The sequence below is a fragment of the Hemiscyllium ocellatum genome, chromosome 15 (genome assembly GCF_020745735.1).
Source record: "Hemiscyllium ocellatum isolate sHemOce1 chromosome 15, sHemOce1.pat.X.cur, whole genome shotgun sequence".
Lineage (NCBI taxonomy): Eukaryota > Metazoa > Chordata > Chondrichthyes > Orectolobiformes > Hemiscylliidae > Hemiscyllium > Hemiscyllium ocellatum.
This window is the reverse complement of record NC_083415.1, coordinates 49,484,929-49,504,997: the sequence shown is the minus strand read 5'-3', so window position 1 is coordinate 49,504,997 and position 20,069 is coordinate 49,484,929. Positions and strand designations below refer to the sequence as shown.

Here is a 20,069-nt window from a genome sequence, read left to right as displayed (position 1 = left end):
TTTCATCTGCAGACTTAAATAATTTACATTAAGCACCTAGAAGTAGATCTCTCACCATTTATAACTAAATTGGAGAAATTCCAATCGGTACTAGGCATTTTAACCTAGATGTTATCTAACTGGAGTAAATACCGCAGCTAATTCTTCAAATGTATCTTTAACAGCCCAAAACTCACACAAAGAAAGCTTTACTGTCTTTATCTCCTTGTAAGTTCTCTTTTGAAGTGCAACAGCCTAAACCAGATGCCTTGTTAGTTTAGAATTAATTTAAAAGCTGCATTTCTATTGGCTTTTAAGGTACGCTTTGCCACCAAATTCCAGTGTTTGGGTCTATGGACTGAGCACCATAGACCAGTTTGGGTCTATGGACTGAATACCAATCTCAGAGTAGTTTTGCTGATTCACTGTCCAATCTTTAGAAACATGTGAAAAATGGCTACTGTTTCCAGCATGACTCAGGTATGTTTACTCTGAGGTTAGGCCTGGCTGCACTTTAATCCACATATTATACCAGGAAATGATAGTACTAATCCTTCTGTTGGCCAAAGGAAAAATTGTCTCATTTATACCGTGACTCTCCTGTTTGCTTTTGAAATGTTACAAAATTGAAAGTAGCTTTTAAAAACATCAGCATCTTAGTAAAGTCTAGGATCAAAAAAGTCAATGAAAATGAAATACTTGTGAAGTATTTTTTTACTTTCTATTTCTGATCAAGCCTCACCCATTAAATGGGACCTTCTCCAATGAATATCCACCAGTGAAAGGTACAATGCCAGCATTGTATTCTTTGAAAAATTACAATGAGTTTTGCAGCTACATATCCTGAGACAAATTCCGATACTTTCAGTATTCTGACCAGAGTAAGTCAGAGATTGAGAGGAATGTAGGTAGAGCTGAATAAGTCATGTAACTATTGACAGAATGATGTAGTGTACTTAAGTATTATAACAGTGTGTGATAAAGCACAGACACATAAGCTTAGGCTATTCTGCTTGGGAGTAAAATAGTAGCAGTGAAGAGTTTCCATTTGCAATCAAGAAAAATCAGGGTAGTATCTAAAAGGGGTTTTCTCAACTGTTCATGTCAATAGAGATGACACATCTGAAAGATTCAAGACAAGGAAGAATCCGCAAGTAAAATAAGACTTCTATATGAGTGATTGATAGTCTTTAGTGGACGTCCTTCTGTTATTTATAAGATGTCTATGTGAAAGGAATGTCTGTTTCACTTCTGTTTCCCTGTCTTAGCATGCAGAGCTTATGCCCTATGAATTTGATGTTACGTAAGTAATCTCATTTAGAGAGGATGTAGGAAAAGCTGGTAGCAGGAATGGAAGAATGAATGACAGCAGGAACTTTTAAAGGTTATGGTTAAGAAATAATATTGGGGTAGCGAAGGTCTTACTCTGTACCTAGACTGTAAAGACTTTATCAGGAAATTGAAGTACTCTATTTCTTCAGCAATTCTTTAGCTCAACAAGAAAGTACCTGTTAGAAATGGCAGATTTCTTTGAAACCAAGAACCAGATCAACAAGTGTCCAGATTATTGTTATTTTGGCCCATGTGACTTTTAAATTCAGTCTAAATTCTGATATGTAACACATCTGATTCTGAAAAACAAAGCTAATTTCTACATTTTAATATAAGCTTTCAATGCTAAACCAGTTAATGATCCAGTAGAATGTTGATCAGAAAAAAGTTAGAATTTTGTTATTGAACCAGAGCTTAACAATGGCATGTAAATATTTCTGCTCACAGAGAATCTTCAATCTTCAGTTCTAATGCTTTGTAGTCTTTGCAATAAATTTCCTTCTTAGTTTGAACTGCAAAAGTAAAAGATATATTGTCAACACAATAGCTTGGTATTCTGGCAGATAAAATCCACAAACAATTAATACATAGAAACAGTAAGTTTTACCAACCATTATACTTAAATTAAATCTGTTAAAAGTCTCAGATTTTTGGATAAATTTGCTTGAAAAAATGTCCAATTTTGCACCAGTCTTGGTAAGAACCATGTGTGCTACAGGAACCAGATGTGGAACAGAGCCCCTTCCATTCGCTTCCAATTACTGGATTGAAGTGATGCTGTCCAAAGTTACTAACGGACCAGAAAATATTTGTGTGAAGTTCTGCCCACTAATGTTTTGGTGAATGTCTTCATTAAAATAACAGGAAGTTTATTTCAATTTAAAGCACTGTCAACACTACATTTAAACTTAAGACCAAGAAGTAAAAGGTAGAGTCCTGCATGGCTATGTTCTACCACATAACACAGGCTCTTCACATTTATAAGAATCAAAAATACCAATTTTTAAAAATAGGAGTGATGCACCACCTGGGATAAAGACACTTTGCATGGTGTGACCCAGAGATACTATCCTGTTGGGGAAGATCCAGCAGCTTTTGCAACAATGAAATTGGGCTCGAAGTTTCATTGCTTTTCTGCCTTCTCTAATTAGGAACACCAGAGGTGCTAAAACAATGTGGTTATTGGAGATTATTCCCTCTTGGTTTAGCTGCCATTAGAACATTGACGATTACAGTCTAAACAGTTGGAATGATATGGAACTGGACTGTGTCAAATAAAGAAATTAACCTGGAAACTTTGCCCACCTCCTCAAAGAGTAACAGGTCGTGGAGGTTGACTGAGCCAGTGTAAACTACACTGCAGTAAGTGGATGGTATTCATGGAGAGGCTACAGTCTGAACTACTAGGAGAAAGTGAGGACTGCGGATGCTGGAGATTAGAGCTGAAAACGTGTTGCTGGGAAAGCGCAGCAGGTCAGGCAGCATCCAAGGAACAGGAGAGTCAACATTTCGGGCATGAGCCCTTCTTCAGGAATGATGAGAGTGTGCCAAACAGGCTAAGATAAAAGGTAGAGAGGAGGGACTTGGGGGAGGGGTGTTGAAAATGCGATAGGTGGAAGGAGGTTAAGGTGAGGGTGATAGGCCGGAGTGGGGGTGGGCGCGGAGAGGTTAGGAAGAAGATTGCAGGTTAGGAAGGTGGAGATAAGTTCGAGGGTTGGGACTGAGACAAGGTGGGAGGAGGGGAAATGAGGAAACTGGAGAAATCTGAGTTCATCCCTTCCATATCCACCACAAATTCATCTGCACCTCCACACACATCATTTACTGCATCCGCTGCACCTGATGTGGCCTCCTCTATATTGGGGAGACAGGCCGCCTACTTGCGGAACGTTTCAGAGAACACCTCTGGGACACTCGGACCAACCAACCCAACCACCCCGTGGCTCAACACTTCAACTCCTCCTTCCACTCCACCAAGGACATGCAGGTCCTTGGACTCCTACATCGCCAGACCATAGCAACACGATGGCTGGAGGAAGAGCGCCTCATCTTCCGCCTAGGAACCCTCCAACCACAAGGGATGAACTCAGATTTCTCTAGTTTCCTCATTTCCCCTCCCCTCCACCTTGTCTCAGTCCCAACCCTCGAACTCAGCACCGCCTTCCTAACCTGCAATCTTCTTCCTGACCTCTCCGCCCCCACCCCACTCCGGCCTATCACCCTCACCTTGACCTCCTTCCACCTATCGCATATCCAACGCCCCTCCCCCACGTCCCTCCTCCCTACCTTTTATCATAGCCTGCTTGGCACACTCTCCTCATTCCTGAAGAAGGGCTCATGCCCGAAACGTTGATTCTCCTGCTCCTTGGATGCTGCCTGAGCTGCTGCGCTTTTCCAGCAAAACATTTTCAGGTACAGTCTGAACTACAGCAGGCCTAATGCATGGATTATGATCTAAACATAGAGCAATATTGTAGGCATTTAAACAGAGAGTTTGATACTCAAGGTCAGGTTTTTTATGATATTACTCTGTGGTACTGCTCATCAACTCCAATTTGCATTTATACAGAGAAAGTAAAATATTCCAAGGCGCTTCACTGGAGCTTTGATTCAGCCACACAAAGGGATGATGCAGTTCACCCTGAAGCTTATTTTAAAAGGTAGGTTTTAAGATGGGTGGACCTTGGAGGAGGAGATAGGCATATGGAGGCAGACAGAGATTTTGGGAGGGAATACCTGTGTTTAGGGACTAAGCAACTGAAAGCAATCATGATGGTGTCAGTTGATGGAAAATAGTAATGTGCAAGTGTGTAGAATTGAAGAAAGGCAAAGATGGTGAAAAATTTGGGGTTTGGAGATTGCAAACAAGGACAAGGCTGTGGGTGAATTTGAATGCAGACAAATGAGGATTTTTAGTTTGAGTTGTTGCCAAAGCTGGTCAGCAAGCTTATGGGCTATGGTGAATGACCCTTGGTGAAAGTTCAATGCACAGTTGAGTTTTGTATGAGTTTAATCTTACATACGGTAAAAGGTTGAGTTCATTGGAACAGATAACAAAGATGTGAAGAAGACTTTAAAAGTCCATTATATGAGGGTTTTAATGATGACAGTGGTTTCAAAACAAAAAAAAAAGTTTGGATCTTCAGCAAGGTGATGATTACAATCGGATTAATGCTCAGTTTCTACATTTCTGTGTCTCATACTACTCTGCATTTCAGATTGGGTCTTCCAAGGCCAACTTCTTCAGAAATGTAGAGTGTACAGTCCCATGGAGAGCTTCATTGCAAGATTGGAGCATTGGGCGATTGGGAAGACCAAACTAATGGCTATTGAAAGGCAAGTTGTCCAGTGTGAATGCTAGTTAATGTGTGAATAATGAATGAATGAATGAATAAGAAGGTTGTTAGTCTGGGTTGGTGGATGAAGTAAGTGTGTAAATTTGAAGGATAGTAGGTGGGTTGTGTGGCAGGTGCATAGCATACAGGAGGGAAAGGTGCCAGGCAAAGACAGTGTAAAGTGTAGAAAGTGAAAGGTGGAGAGTGTGGTAGTTTGGCAGATTTGTAGAGTGGTGAGTGGCTAGCATGGCAAAGTAGAAGGTGACAGATGAGTGGAGTGGTCGCTGGATAGATGAGTGCATGGGTAAATGGGTCAGGAGGTAGTAGGGTTTGAATGGGAAGGGGACATTACGTCAGGGTGCAGTCAGGCTGTGTCAGCAGGAAGGGTAATCTGGGCTCCAAAAGGGAGATGGAAGGCTCACTGCAAGTGATTGCGGATTTCTTGCACAGTAACTCAGGACTGTACTCTCCTTCTGCACAGTCCTGAGAGTACAGTCCTGAGAGTACAGTCCTTCTGTACAGTACCGAGAGTACAGTCTTTCTGTTGAACAATTCCTGGGCAGCTACCCAGTTCAGCATGTCAGAATATCCAAAGTTTTCAAAGTTAAAAATCACACAGCACCAGGTTATAGTACAACAGGTTTATTTGGAAACACTAGCTTTCGGAGTGCTACTCCTTCATCAGGTGGTCGTGGAGCATAAGATTGTAAGACACAGAATTTATAGCAGAAGTTTACAGTGTGATGTAACTGAAATTATATATTAAAAAAGATCTGTATTGTTTGATAAGTCTCTCATCTTTTAGAATAAACATACTGGTTTCAGTTCTTTCATATATAAATTGCAGAACTTTCTTGAAGTTACATTCTCAAGCGAACTTAAGCAATTGGTGTCTGTTGGCTCAAATAATGCATTTGAGGTGTGAGGTGCCCTGTGCGAGACTGTGCCACAATATTCAGACTGATTCTAATCTAAAAACAGATATACAGAATCTTACATGGACTCATGCAGTTTTTGAGCAAATCCTGCAATTACAAATTCACCCCATAAATCTATATGTGTCTGTGAGAGAGTGTGTATATATGTGTGAGTGTGAGTGTGAGTGTAAAGGAGTACAAGTCTGTGAGAGAGTGCGTGTGCACGTGAGAGTATGGGAGTGTATATCAGAGTGTATCTGAGCGTGAGTGTTCCTGTCGAAGAATGTCGGTGTGTGTGTGTGTCTTTAGTGCAGTGGGTTCACCTGTACTATGACATGAACCCAAGGTCCTGGTTGAGGCCATCCCTATGGGTACCGCACTTGGCTATCAGCGTCTGCTCAGCCACTTTGCATTGTCCTGAAGTCCGCCTTGGAGGATAGTCACTGAATGTCCAAGGTCGAATGTCCCGGACCGCTGAAGTGTTCTCCAACTGGGAGGGAACACTCCTGTCTGTTGATTGTTGTGCGGTGTCCATTCCGTTGTCGTAGCCTCTGCTCAGTCTCACCAATGCACCATGCCTCCGGTCATCCATGCCTGCAGCGTATGAGATAGACAACGTTGGCTGAATTGCATGAAAACTTGCCACATACATGGTGGGATGTGCCCCATGTGTAATGGTGGTGTCGGTGTTGACACTCATCTTGCAGCGTCTACCTTGACAAGGTTGTCTGGTATTATCCTGAAAGCCAGGCAGTTTGCTACGAACAATGATCTGTTTGAGGTTTAGTGGTTGTTTAAAGGGGAGAAGTGGAGGTGTGGGGAAGGTCTTGGTGTGGTGCTCATCCTCATTGATAATGTGTTGCTGGTCACGAAGAATATGGCGTAGTTTTCAGCTCCTGGGAAGTACTGGACAATGAAGGGTACCCTGTCGGTTGCAGCTTGTGTCTTATTATGGTTTCTTGCTGTGGCACGTCAGAACTGGCGGTCGATGAGTTGAGCATCCTATCCCATTCTTACGAGGGCATCCTTGAGCACTTTCAGGTGTTCATCACGTTCCTCCTCATCTGAACAGATCCTGTGTATGCGTAGGGTTTGTCCATAGGGCATGGTTGGTTTAATACGTTTCGGTTGGAAGCTGGAGAAGTGCAGCATCATGAAGTTATCCGTGGGTTTGCAGTAGAGTGAGATGCTGAGGTGCCCATTCTTAATGGAGATGCATGTGTCCAAGAATGAGAGATAGTAGAGAGTAGTCCATGGTGAGTTTGATGGTAAGATGAAACTCATTGATATCCCTGTGTAGTTTTTCAGTGACTCCTCATTCTGGGTCCAGAGGAAGAAAATGTTGTTAATATATCTGGTGTATAGTTTTGGTTGGAGATCCTGTGTACAGAAGAAGTCTTGTTTGAAACTGTGCATGAAAATGATGGCAAATTTGGTCCCCAAGGCTGTTCCGTGTGTCTGGATGAAGAACTGGTTGTCAAAGGTGAAAATGTGGTCAAGGATAAAGTGGATGAGTTGTAAGGTGGTGGGTGGAGATAGGCTGTTATTGGTGTTGAGTCCTAAGGCTGTTGCTGTGAGGCTGTCATTGTGAGGATGCTGGTGTAGAGTACTGAAACATCCATTTTGACGAGGAAAGTTCCCGGTTCGACTGATCCGTGTGTGCTGAATTTCTGTAAGAAGTCAGTAGTGAAGTTGGGGGTCCCCTGTACAATGGGTTTCAAGATGCCTTTGACATAGCCTGAGAGGTTGTCACACAGAGTCCCATTGCCTGATACAATGGGACGTGCTGATGTGTTGGCTTTGTGTATCTTTGGAAGGCAATAGAAGTTGCCTACACGAGAAATATGTGGGATGAGGGCATGTATGGAACTCTGAAGGACTGGATACAAAGTCCTGATCAATGTGTTTAGTTCATGGGTGTGCTCTTTGGTCGGATTGACTGGTAATTGCCTGTAGTATTCCTGGTTGTTCAGTTGTCGGTACACTTCCTTGCAGTGATCTGTTCTATTCTGAACGACAATGGCTCCTTCTTATCTGCTGGTTTGATGACAATATTGTAATTGGTTTTGAGAGCCTAGATGGCATTGCATTGTGATCGGGTGATGGTTTGCTCTACCTTGTGGGTACGGCTGATGAATCTATATTATTTCTAATTATATATTTCTAATTAGAATTTATGTAGTATATATTTATATCGTGTGTATTAGCATTTAAATGTTTCCTGAAGGTTTAAGCACACGTGTCCAGCCCAGGGAAGCGGCCCTCTGGTGGGGTCCAAGTTGACTCTTCCTTTGGTTGCTCCTCTACCGATCACTGTGATGACTGGTCCGGTTCCTTGGTGGGCACATTGGGATCACTGCTGGCATCTTGAAAGAATTCCCAGAGTCTCATTTGTCTGATGAATTCCTCTATGTCTGATGGAAGACCCATGGGCTCCATTTTGGTGGTGGGGCAGGAACGGAGATCCCCGCTAAGAACCTCAATCTCTTCCAGTTGAGTCCAAGAAGTTAACAATCGACTTCCCCATGGTGATAACATTTTCCACTGTGGTGCCAGGGTGGACTTGGCTACTGCTGGTTGTGATGCCAAGTTTCTCCAGTTTCTTGCTCTTGGTGTGCATGTACGTGGTGTAGTTTTGTTGCCTTGCCTGTTTACAGTGTGTCATAACTGTATTGCTGTATCCTGAGTGCAGGCTGAGAGTGAGGACTTCCCCATGCCTCCATTTCTTGCTTTTAAACAACCACCAAACCTCAAACAGATCATCGTTAGTAGCAAACTTCCCGGCTCTCAGGACAACGTCATACAACCTAGTCACACTAGATGCAGCGAGATGTGTCAGAGTGTTGACACGGATACCGCCATTAAGCGTGGGGACACCTCCCACCATGTACATGGCAGGTACTCTTGCAACTCAGCCAACATTGTCTATCTCATACACTATAGGCAAGGATGCCCAGCGGCATGGTACATTGACGAGACCGAGCAGAGGCTATGACAACGGATGAATGGACACTGCACAACAACCAACAGACAGGAGTGTTCCCTCCCAGTCGGAGAACACTTCAATAGTCCAGAGCATTCGATCTTGGGTGACCATCCTCCACTGAGTAAAATATCTTGGCTATTTATTCTATCCATGCCCCTCATAATTTTATAAACCTCTATAAGCTCACCACTCAGCCTCGAACTTCATGTGGTCCCTGCCTTCTCACTCCATGACCTTTTCAAAATCCCTTTCATTTCTGCACTGTCCTCCCCAAATTCTTACACATTCTGTATTGCTGGAACTGTCTGCTAGCTTGCCAGATGACTGTTATTCATTGTGAACTCATTGGAGAGTACTTTCTCAATACAGACCATCACATCCAAGCCCATTCATTAGCATGTCATCTCCTGTAGATCATACTGCCGGCAGAGGGCAGTAATCAACAGCAGAAGATCCAGCTGTATTTGGTCATGCAATTCCAAAGTAAAAAATCACACAACGCCAGGTTATAGTCCTTTAATGCATTGTCTGAGCTGAGTAGTCACCTTTTCTTTTATGAACCTTAAATTATCTCAGGAATATGACTTCAAAGAAGTTCTGGAAATTACATATTAATGAATTGAAACCTGCACCCCCATTCTAAGTGATTAAAGACTGAACAGCAATCTAGGTATGTTCAACACATCACATCAGTTTTATGACACTTTGATTTTTTATTATAAATTCTGTGCCCTATGATACTGCCCCACTAGCTACCTGATGAAGGAGCAGCGCTCTGAAAGCTTGTACTTCCAAATAAACCTGTTGGACTATAACCTGGTGTTGCTCGATTTTTAACTTTCCCACCCCAGTCCAACACTGGCACCTCTACGTCCTAATACAAGAGATTGAAGCCAATTGTAGTACTTTCCTGCACCCTAGTGGCGATGAGTAATTTCATCGTTAAAAATCATACAACACCAGGTTATAGTCCAACAGGTTTAATGGGAAGCACACTAGCTTTCGGAGCGATGCTCCTTCATCAGGTGATAGTCACTCCGAAAGCTAGTGTGCTTCCAATTAAACCTGTTGGACTATAACCTGATGTTTTGTGATTTTTAACTTTGTACACCCCAGTCCAACACCAGCATCTCCAAATCATGAGTAAGTTCATCAGTCACCTTGATTGACCCTGCAATTTTCTGGTTTGTGCAACTCAGCTGTTACTTATCCAATGGAATTCATGAAGCATCTTAACCATATTCCAAAAATGATACCTTCTATTCACATGATGTCAGCTGCTGTGTCATAGCACAACAGTTTGTACTGTGCCAGTCCACCTTGTGTACATCACTACCTGCTGTGGTTCAGGAGTGCTACTCTTGATATGGCAATCATTTCTGCATTTGCTGTTAAAGATGCCAGAAATGGGAAAGGGTTTGTGGGCCCCTATTTACAATCACAGAATCATAGAATTCCTATAGTGCAGAAGGAGGCAATTCAGCCCAAGGCTACACCAACCCTCCAAAGAGCAGCCTAGCCAGTTTACTCTATTCCCATAATCCCACATTACCCATGACACATCTACCTAGCCCGCACATCCCTTGTCACTACAGACAATTTAACATGGCCAATCGGCCTGTCAGGGTCAGCTGAGCTTTTCCTTCCTTCTTGCCTCTTTTAATTTTCCTCCAAACCGTCAGCTTTTAGAAGTCACAGCTGTCGGTGACTGTCTGCCAATTGTCAGTGTCAATGCTTGCTACCTTCACACAAAAACAGAATGTCCTGGAGGAACTTAGCAGGTCCAGGGACATTTGTAGAGAGAAAAACAGCGACAATATTTAGAGTCCAGTGGCTCTTTATCTTTTCCAAACAAGAGAAAGCCATTCAGTCTCTTGAGCCTGTTCGCTGACAAAGGGTCATTAGCCTTAAAGTTAACGCTGTTTTTCTCTCTCCGCACGGTGCCAGACCTGTGGTGTTTACAAGCACTCTCTGTTTTTGTTTCAGATCTCCAACATCCAGCAGTCCTTTGATTTATTTTGATATCTTCACAATTTCCTTGTAGTGGAGGAATGGACCATCAAGAGGTCATGGAGAAAGTGGGGACTGCAGATGCTGGAGATCAGCATTGAAAAGAGTAGTGCTGGAAAAGCACAGCAGGTCAGGCAGCATCTGACGAGCAGGAGAGTCAATGTTTCAGGCATTAGCTTTTCAGCAGGAATGTGGAGGGAGGAAGGGGAGCTTAGAGATAAATAGGAGGGTGAGGGTGGGGCTGGGGGTGAGGTAGCTGGGAAGGCGATAGGTAGATGGAGATGGGGGGGGGGTGATAGGTTGGAGGGGAGAGAAGAGTGGATAGGTGGAAAAGAATATTGACGGTGGGACAGTTCAAGAGGGTGGTGCCAAGTTGGAGAGTTGGATATGGGATGAGGTGGGGGGAGGGGAGATGAGGAAACTGGTGAAATTGTGTGGTTGGAGGGCCCCAAGTTAGAAGATGGCGTGTTCTTCCTCCAGACATTGTATGGCTTGGATTTGGCAGTGGAGGAGGCCCAGGACTTGCAAGTCATCAAGATGTCATGGCCCAGTGGCCAGGTCATCAAACAATGGATCTTTGGGTATACAACTGTCATTGCTGTGGTGGTTGTGGCTGAGTTACAATATTGTTAGTTTATAATTGAGTTATTCAGGAATTAGCACACTCCATTACTTGTCTTCCCACAAGATGCTAAAAATAGTCTGAAACAGATAAGGTGGAAACTGTCAATTCTCTTCACCTTTCTAGTACACATCGTCCTCGCAAACTGTTCTCAGTCAAGTTGCTGTTGCTCAACACTTAACTCAGCTTAGGCATAACAGCTGCAGCAATATGTATATTGATGTGGTTCTGTTCGCCGAGCTGGAAGGTTTTTGCTGCAAACGTTTCGTTCCCTGGCTAGGGAACATCATCAGTGCTATTGGAGCCTCCTGTAAAGCGCTGCTTTGATGTTTCTTCCGGTATTTATAGTGGTTTGTTCTTGCCGCTTCCGGGTGTCAGTTTCAGCTGCAGTGGTTTGTATATGGGGTCCAGGTCCATGTGTCTGTTAATGGAGTTTGTGGATGAGTGCCATGCCTCTAGGAATTCCCTGGCTGTTCTCTGTCTGGCTTGTCCTATGATGGTAGTGTTTTCCCAGTCAAATTCATGTTCCTGGTTGTCTGAGTGTATGGCTACTAGGGATAGCTGGTCGTGTCGTTTTGTGGCTAGCTGATGTTCGTGGATGCGGATTGTTAGCTGTCTTCCTGTTTGTGTACCTTGTGTCACACAAACCAGACATCCCACTCAGACCCATAGTATCACTACCAGGGACACCAGCATACAAACTGGCCAAAGAACTACAACAAAAACTGAAACACCTAGTCAGCGGATCCAAACACTCCATACAATCAACACAGGATTTCTTGGACATCATCAGGAATACACACATAGACAAAGAAGAAACCATGGTATCATTCGACGTGACGGCACTGTTCACATCAATTGACAAAACCCTAGCCAGAGAAACAATAGCCAACCTACTGGACATACATAACAGAACACAGGAGGCCGAACCTATCAACAAGGACGGCATACTTAAACTACTAGACCTGTGCCTCACCACACACTTTACATTCAACAATCAGATATACGAACAAATCAACGGAACACCCATGGGATCACCAATCTCGGGACTCATAGCAGAGGCAGTTATGCAAAGGTTAGAACATACAGCCCTACCACAAATCCAACCCAAACTCTGGATCAGATACGTCGATGACACCTTTGTAATCATCAAAAACACAGAAATAGAAAAAACATACCGAATCATCAACGCCACACTCACAGGAATACGATTCACGAGAGAAGAGGAAAAGGATAGCCAACTCCCATTCCGAGATGTGTTAGTAGAGAGAACACCCAACGGAGAATTCACTACAAGGGTACACAGGAAACCAACACACACAGACCAAGTCCTAAACTATGAAAGTAACCACCCCAACACACACAAACGAAGCTGCATCAGGACACTATTCAAAACAGCCACAACACACTGCAGTACACCAGAACTGCGAAAAGAGGAAGAGAAACACCTATACGAGGTATTCGCCAAAAACGGATACCCAAGCAACTTTATCACCAGATGCCTATGAGATAGACCACGGAACGAGGACATGCCACAACCAAAAGGACTAGCCACACTACCGTACATCAGGAGTGTCTCAGAACTGACAGCCAGACTACTGCGACCCTTAGGACTCATAACAGCACACAAGCCAACTTCCACACTCAAGACAACAACTCACTAGAACAAAGGACCCAATAGCCAGCACGAGCCAAACTAACGTAGTTTACAAAATTCCATGCAAGGACTGCACAAAACACTATATAGGACAAACAGGAAGACAGCTAACAATCCGCATCCACGAACATCAGCTAGCCACAAAACGACACGACCAGCTATCCCTAGTAGCCACACACTCAGACAACCAGGAACATGAATTTGACTGGGAAAACACTACCATCATAGGACAAGCTAGACAGAGAACAGCCAGGGAATTCCTAGAGGCATGGCATTCATCCACAAACTCCATTAACAGACACATGGACCTGGACCCCATATACAAACCACTACAGCTGAAACTGACACCCGGAAGCGGCAAGAACATCCATCAACAGACACATCGACCTGGACCCCACATACAAACTACTACAGCTGAAACTGACACCCGGAAGCGGCAAGAACAAACCACTATAAATACCGGAAGAAACATCAAAGCAGCGCTTCACAGGAGGCTCCAATAGCACTGATGATGTTCCCTAGCCAGGGAACGAAACATTTGCAGCAAAAACTTCCAGCTCGGTGAACAGAACCACAACAACGGACACCCGAGCTACAAATCTTAAACCAGACTTTATGTATATTGAGTATGAACTCTAATCAAGAAGTTCCTGTCTCACACTGCCATTGCTGATAGATAGCAGTCTGACACCATCCTGGACAGTGGTGTTGGTCTCTCTGATGCTGATGTTCAAATCAACTCTTCACAGGCATGGGTCAAGATTAGAGTGGTTCTGGAAACACACAGCAGGTCAGGCAGCATCCGAGGAGCAGGAAAATCGACGTTTCGGGTAAGAACCCAGGGCTCCTGCCCGAAACGTCAATTTTCCTGCTCCTCAGATGCTGCCTGACCTGCTGTGCTTTTCCAGCACCCTCTAATCTTGACTTTGATCTCCAGCATCTGCAGCCTCACTTTCGCCTCTACACAGGCATGACAGGGTCTCCTTTTGCTGCTGAAATTGCTCCTCATCATGCGTGGCTAGTATGGGTGATGTTGAAAATTGCACTGGTCTGTAATGCGTTTGTACATTTGATACAGTTCCATGTAATGAATATTTAGCAATGTGAAATAATTTTCAATTGAGTCCCACCTTTAAGATTAAGTCAGTGGTACATGAGAACTTTGTGGCACCTGGTTTACCATTATTTCAAATTGGTGTGCAGCTGTGGACAGTATGTAGGAGGTCATTGACTTCCCTACTTTCTCTCCATGGCACAAAGTGGAAGAGAATGGATTCTTACAAAGAGGCTTAGGACTGGTAAAGGTCTGTGGATTTACAGTGTGGGGTCAGGGGCATGGAATGTTTGGAGGAATTGGGGGAGAGTTGGAGGACTGCGACAGAGGATGAGGTTGAGAACATGAAAGAGTGAGGTGAGAAGAGTGTGCTGCCCTGGGTATGGCGGTGGAGAGCAGTGACAGTTAGTGAAGTTAAGAAAGCGAGATGTGAAAAGCCAGGCTCACAGATGGTGCTCCTGTGATGATGCTGCACCTCTAACAAGGTTATGTTGTCCTTGGTTTTTTTTCTCTCAAGAGCTCGTAAAAACACGGGTTGCAAAACGTCTGGGCTTGGATGGGTTTTAGGGCCAGTTTGATAATAGCTAACAGATACTGCCTGAGACAAAAGGCTTTCAAGTTAAAAAAATACACTTCTACAATGAAAGGGGAGTGGCCAGTTCTCCCAGCTCAGCGTTTCTCTGGTTTGATTTGGTTTTTAGCAGTCTGGCTATTCACTGAAAGCAGTCAGGCAGTGTTTGAAGCTGCTGGGCCCAAAGAAGCAGGTCCATGATGATCCTCTCTCTCTCTCTCTCTCTCTCTGTGACATATCTCCTGTGAAACCTTGGGTTTAATTTTACCTTTTGTGCCAAGGGGTGTTTACGGGGATTGTCGCAAGTATTGGGAACAGCATTATTAAAGTTGGATAATCTGTTGGGCTTTTGGATAGGCTACGTCGTTTGGTATTCTGTTCTCTTTTGTTTATGTTACATACGGTTACTTTGTAAGTAAATTGTTTTGTTTAAAATTAAGTGGTTTGACCAGCTGCATCTCTCCTGGAATATCTGCATTCCACCTTCTTAAAACAACTAGCAAAGTTAGGGTCTGGGCTATTTTCTGGAAATATTTTGAGAAAGTCTGGCCTGGTCCTTACCAGATTGGGGGCTCTTTGCGGGATTTGTTGTTTAGTTCCAGATTGGGATTAAGGTTGTTGGACTCAATGGCACTGAGTGGTAGCTGTTCTGGGTGTTGAATTTGGTTGGTTTAAACAATGTTTGGGAGAGCAATGCCTCTTTGAGTCACCAAGAGTTTTCTCGGGGTGGAAGAAGTGACCTTTTGGGTTTTGCGAAAGGTGATCAAGGCCAAGCTGCTGGAATTATCAGACAAGCTGGAACTGCCTCCCTCCCTGAGGAAAGGAGAGATAATTACAGCAATAGCTCAGTACTTAAATACGCTGGAAAAGCAATCAGAATCTTTGAAGATGGCTAAAATTCAATTGAAAATGAAACAGCTTGAGTTCGAGGCAAAAGACAAGTGGAGGGCAACAGAAATGGAACAGTTTGAATTACGATTAAAAGCAGAGGAAAGAGAAAAAGAATGGATCACTTCAGCAGAGCAAAAAGAAAAAGAGAGAGGAAGAGAGAGCAGAGAGAGAAAGAGAGAGAAGAGAGTGAAAAGGAGAGGAAAGGAAGAAAGGGAGTTTGGACTTCAGAAATTGACATTCAGACAGTAAAATCAGCTTAGAGGCATGGAGATGAAGGTTGAATGTAAGCTTAGTGAGGAAGAGAGTGAGCAAACCCATGGTAGCCAAAGGCCTGGTGAGGAACTGTTTAAGTATATTAAGCATTGCCTAAATTTGATGAAAAGGATGTGGAAGCCCTCTTCATCTCATTTGAAAAGGTGGTTAAATAAATGCAGTGGCCAATGAGTATGTAGCTTTTGTGATCCAAACAAAACTTGCAGGTAGAGCTAGTGAGGTATTTTGATCACTATCATCACTATGGGGCGTATGAGGAGGTGAAGAAATTTATTTCCTGAAGTAGTGAGAATTGATGTGGAAGAGCAGAGGGTTAAAACGGCAAGATTAGAAGTTGAAATGGCTGATGATTTTGCGTTGGTCCAAAAATCAAAGTTTGACTTCCAAAACAATTTCAATCCGTGAGGGATAGAAATTGGGGAAAAGAGAAATCTTTGCTTGGAAAGGGAAAGGTAGATATCGGTAAGGATTGCAAGCACAACTTACCACAGGGTAAAAAGGAAACCCTTGAAAGGGAAAGAGAAGTTAAAAAGTTCTGGTGTTTTCACTGCAATAAAATAGGCCACATGGAAATCACAGTGTTGGTGGGTTAGGAAAATCACTGGGATGTCAGATGTGGGAAAACGGGACAAGCCAGTGAATTTTGTTGGAGTGACGGAAAGCATAGTGGAGTCTAAAAAGCTGCATGAGAATGTATAACCTGGTCGGAGATTGGTTAGGGAGGAAGTGCCAGATCTTATTAAACCTGCAAAGGTAAAGTTTACTCGCATTGGGCAGGAACAGCAGGTACAGAGGTTACAATATTAAAAGATACAGGATCCTTTCTATCTGTGATGTTGAAAGATGGGGAGTATGTACTTCTGAAGGACTTTTGCCAGAATAGATGTTAATAACAAGAATTCATGGTGAGACAAAAAGTGCTCAATTATGTAGAGTGAGGTTACAGTGTCCAGTGACGAATACAGAATTCATGGTAGGACTACTGGACAAACTCTCAGCTCCAGCAATATAATTTGTCCTCACTACTGATGTAGCTGGTTCACAGGTAGGAGTGCTGCCTCCTGTGGTTGAAAAGCCAGTGGAAACTCAGGCAACTGAACTATTACAGGTTACATATCCTGGGATTTTTCGAGATTGTGTGGTAACGATGTCACAAAGTCACCATTTGAAACAGGAGCGATCAAAGAGTACAGATAAGGAAGGTGAAATGGAATTAGCAGAGATCCTGTTTGATCAGATGGTGGAGACAAACCAGGAGCAGAAAGATGACAATGTAGAATCTTGAGCTCAGATAAATTAACTGAGTTACAGCAAAAAGTTGAAATTTAAAACAATTGTATCAAAAGGCATACACAGAAAAAGAATGTGGATGTATCCCTGAATGTCATTATCTTAAAAATGATGTCTGAATGAGACCATCACATATTCAGGCAGATGAGAAATGGGCAGAATTCATCAAGTTGTATTGCCAGTGGATTATAGAAAGGAGGTGTTGCGATTGGTGCATATTCTACCATTGAGGAGTGAGAAAAACTCAAGCTAGAATACGAAAACATTTTTGCAGGCCTTGACTGCACAAGGATGTAGTTGAATTTCACCAGACATGTCATACATGTCAGATAATTGGATAACCACAGGCAGTAATAAAACTCACACTTTTAATACCTACTCCTGCATTTGAAGAATCTTTTACAAGAGTCTTAATTGATTGGATAGGACCCCTGCCGCAAACAAAATGTGGAAATCAGTATTTGTTAACAATAATGGATATGTTTCCAGAGGTCGTTCCATTATGCAATGTCACAGCTAAAATGATTGTAGAGAAATTACTCAAATTTTTCACTAGATATAGACTACCTACAGAGATACAATCAGATCAAGGGTCAAACTTCACATCACAATTATTCAAAGAAGTTTTGGACTGCTTAGGAATATAACAATTCAAATCTATTGCATACCATCCAGAATCACAGGGAGTGCTAGAAAGATGGCATCAGACATTAAAGACCATGTTGAGGTCTTTATCGTCAAGACTATCCAGATGATTGGGATAAGGGAATTCCATTTGTGCTTATTGCGATCAATGATGCACCAAATGAATCAACCAAGTTCAATCCATTTGAATTAGTTTTTGGGCATGAAGTGAGAGGACCCCTAAAATTGATTAAGGAGAAATTGGTAAGTCATAATTCACAGACCACATATTTATACTATGTGGTCAAATTTTTGAGAATGATTAAATAGAGCGGGGGAGATGGCTCGTCAGCAGTTAGAAGTATCACAGCATACAGTGGAACAGGAAACAGACAAGAAATCAAAACTCACAACTCTGCTATCGGAGGTAAGGTGCTCGTGTTACTTCCAGTGAGAGGTGAACCTTTAAAAGTAAGGTTCTGTGCACCTTATCAGGTCGATAGGAAATTGAATGAGCTGAACTATTTCATAAGGACTCCAGACAGAAAGAAATCTCAGTGTGTGTCATGTGAACATGCTCAAAAGGATTTTTGACAGGGAAGCAAAACCAAAGGACACTGTGTTATTGGTTACAACACAGAGGGAAAAATCAAATTCAGAGGATTCTGAATTGGACATTCTTCAAAATAAATTGGACAATGTGGGAGTTGTCAAAAACTGGGATAAATTATTGAGTTACCTTTCAGAAAACTGGAATGATCCGGAAAAGTTATTAGTATCACATGGGGAGATATGTGGAAATAAGCTGGAAAGTACTAACCCAATTATGCATGATGTAGAGATAGGAGATGCTGTTCCGATTAAGCAACATCCTTGATGGCATAACCCTCTAAAGTTGGCACAGGTTCAGAAGGAGATAGAGTGCGTGCTCCAAGATGGCAAAATGGAAGTGAGTTACAGCGACTGGAGCTCACCCATAGTAATGGTGCCAAAACCAGATGGTACCCAATGGTTATGTGTGGATTATTGCAAAGCCAATGCAGGTACAAAGACTGATGCATATCTGATTCCACGTTTGGAAGACTGTGTTAAAAAAGTGGGACGTCTCTACAATGTATCTCTCACAGTGATCATTACCAACGGGGTACGATCAAGCAATTTTAATATTTCTACGGGCAGTCAGCAGGGCTGTCCCCTTTCACCATTACTTTTTACATTAGTGATTGAACCATTGGCAGAGGCCATTCGTGGGGATCTCAATATATCAGCTCCAGAAGTGTGGTCAAAATTACATAAGATCTCGCTGTATGCAGACGATGTTCTAATTTTCTTGACAAATCCAGCAGTCTCAGTACCTTGCCTGATACAATGCATTCACACGTTTGGCGCTTTTTCAGGGTATAAGATTAATTTTGCTGAATCAGAGGCTATGCCTATGGGTGGTCTTACGAAAGAGTTGGCTCTTGAGAGTGACTATAGATTCCCATTTAGGTGGTCACAGGGGGTTTTGTGTATTTGGGCATATTCATTATTCCAGTTCTGGACTGGCTGTTCAAAGCCAATTTTACTCAATTATTTGAAAAAAATTAAACAAGATCTCCAAAGATGGGAGGCACTTCCAGTCTCATGTTGGATCGGATAGCGCTTATTAAGATGAATATTCTCCCTTGTTTGCTATACCCTATACGGATACTCCCCCTGATTTTCAATAAACAAACACTCAGGAGACTGAACGGTTGGTTCAGCTCCTTTATCTGGCACCATAAATGGCCCCTCATTAAATTAGCCAAACTGCAGTTGCCTCACAGATTGGTGGGAGTAGACTTTCCGGACATTAAAAATTACCAATTAAGCTCGCTTTTGACCTCCGTGAGTGATTAGATTTATGGGGACCCTCTTTCAATATGGCTAGATATCAAAGTCTCCCAGGCAAGGTGCCCCCTTACCAGTTTGCTGTTTTTGGTCAAGGTGAGGACAGTTAGGGAATATTGCCATAACCCAATAGTCATCAATACTGTTGAAGTATGGAGGGCAATTCGGCAGAGGGAAGGTAATATTGGCAAAACATCTTTGTTTACACCTTTAGTGGGTATGCCGGGTTTTCAACCGGGTATGATAGACTCAGGATTTAAACATTGGGCAGCTAGGGGTATATCTTGCATGGGTGATTTATTGGAGGGAGATGTAATGATGTCCTTCGATCAGTTAGTACGAAGTACGAGTCATCTAACAGAGACCTCTTTCATTTTTTTCAAGTTAGGGATTTTATTCAAAAAAAGACCACAGTTTTGACTGATCCCTACAAATGTGACATAGAAAGAGGGGTACTAAGGGCTAAGAGTACACTCTCTGTCAGTACTTTATATCACCAAATGGGGGGTGCCACCTCAGATGAGTCTGATTGACTCTGCAAGGTGTGGGAAAGAGAGCTGGGCGTTGAAGTTTCTTCAGAGGCATGGGAGGATATTTGGGAGAATGCAAGGAAGATATCAATTTGCAATAGGACCCATGCTTTACAGTTGAAAATT

At 42.9% G+C, this 20,069-nt stretch overlaps 1 protein-coding gene across 3 annotated transcripts in view; it reads right to left on the bottom strand.

The window, feature by feature from the left end:
- Positions 1-1,655: 1,655 nt before the first annotated feature.
- rbbp8l (retinoblastoma binding protein 8-like) overlaps positions 1,656-20,069 on the bottom strand; it is a 127,025-nt gene continuing 108,611 nt past the window's right edge. For all 3 annotated transcript variants that reach the window (XM_060836106.1, XM_060836105.1, XM_060836107.1), the window contains one exon: positions 1,656-1,823. In XM_060836106.1, coding sequence (XP_060692089.1) covers positions 1,814-1,823 — 10 coding nt within the window. In that variant the 3' untranslated portion in view covers positions 1,656-1,813. The remainder of the gene's footprint in view (positions 1,824-20,069) is intronic.